Raw genomic sequence first — 960 nt, forward strand, 5'->3', positions numbered from 1 at the left:
ACAGCATGAAACCCACAAAAAATAAATAAATAACAGAGAGAGAGAATAATAATAATAACAGTTATTCTCTCTATGCTATTATTCAATGTTTCAAGTGATGCAGGTGTTTTTTTCCCTGTAGGTTTTTTTAAATTAAAAAAACATACATTTTTCATGTTTAGTGAAATTATTTGGTTTTGATTTTTTTTTATAGGTTTAAAGGAGGGCGCGACCAAAAAAGTTTGAGAACCACTGGTCTAAAGTTAACAGTGTTTAGTGCAGTTCACATGTGACTTTGAATTAACTAAAGTAGTGTGGTAAAGCAACAGATTTGTTTTTATATTTCTGCAATCTACTTTAGTTTGTGTGATTTGTTACTGACTTTCATATTAATGTTTACACCAGGCTTATTTGTAAGTTCTTTATGTTGTCATAATTATTACATGCTTACAAGGTTGGAAGTTCAACAAATTAGGCCTGGCCTACAGAAAAGAACATTTATGTTTAATCTATCTAATAGTGTGTTGGTCATACTATACAATGATTTGTTGCTTGTCTTTGTTGAATAATACAGAACATGAAGAGCTTTAAAAAAAGAATTGCATATTAAATCGCAATCGCAATATTGGAAAAAAAAAATCGCAATTAGATTATTTTCCAAAATCGTTCAGCCCTAAAGTAAATAATGTCATCATTTACTCACCATCATGTCATTCTAAACTCATATATAGCCTTTTGGGATTTCAAATATGCGTAAAAGCACCATAAAAACTTCCATAAAAGTCTAAATGATTCCAAGTGGACCAAAATTAAAGTACAATCCTTCAGATGGTCTTGCAGGTTTGGAACGACATGAATGTGAGTAAATAATGATTCAGAAATATGACTTTTTGAAAATATTTTGATGTGACTTGGACCACAATGTTTGATTTCCTGATGCAGCATTGAACGCATCATCACCCCTCGCCTTGCACTTACCTC

At 31.2% G+C, this 960-nt stretch overlaps 1 protein-coding gene across 1 annotated transcript in view; it reads left to right on the forward strand.

Moving 5' to 3' along the window:
• Nucleotides 1–955, forward strand: part of LOC107561397 (V-type proton ATPase subunit B, brain isoform-like) — a gene marked incomplete at its 3' end in the record, with an annotated part of 7,176 nt that extends 6,221 nt beyond the window's left edge. Inside the window, exon 9 of the mRNA XM_016245840.1 lies at nucleotides 922–955. Coding sequence (XP_016101326.1) covers nucleotides 922–955 — 34 coding nt within the window. The remainder of the gene's footprint in view (nucleotides 1–921) is intronic.
• Nucleotides 956–960: the final 5 nt, after the last annotated feature.

The sequence above is a fragment of the Sinocyclocheilus grahami genome, unplaced genomic scaffold (genome assembly GCF_001515645.1).
Source record: "Sinocyclocheilus grahami isolate Dianchi unplaced genomic scaffold, SAMN03320097.WGS_v1.1 scaffold770.1, whole genome shotgun sequence".
Taxonomy (NCBI): Eukaryota; Metazoa; Chordata; class Actinopteri; order Cypriniformes; family Cyprinidae; genus Sinocyclocheilus; species Sinocyclocheilus grahami.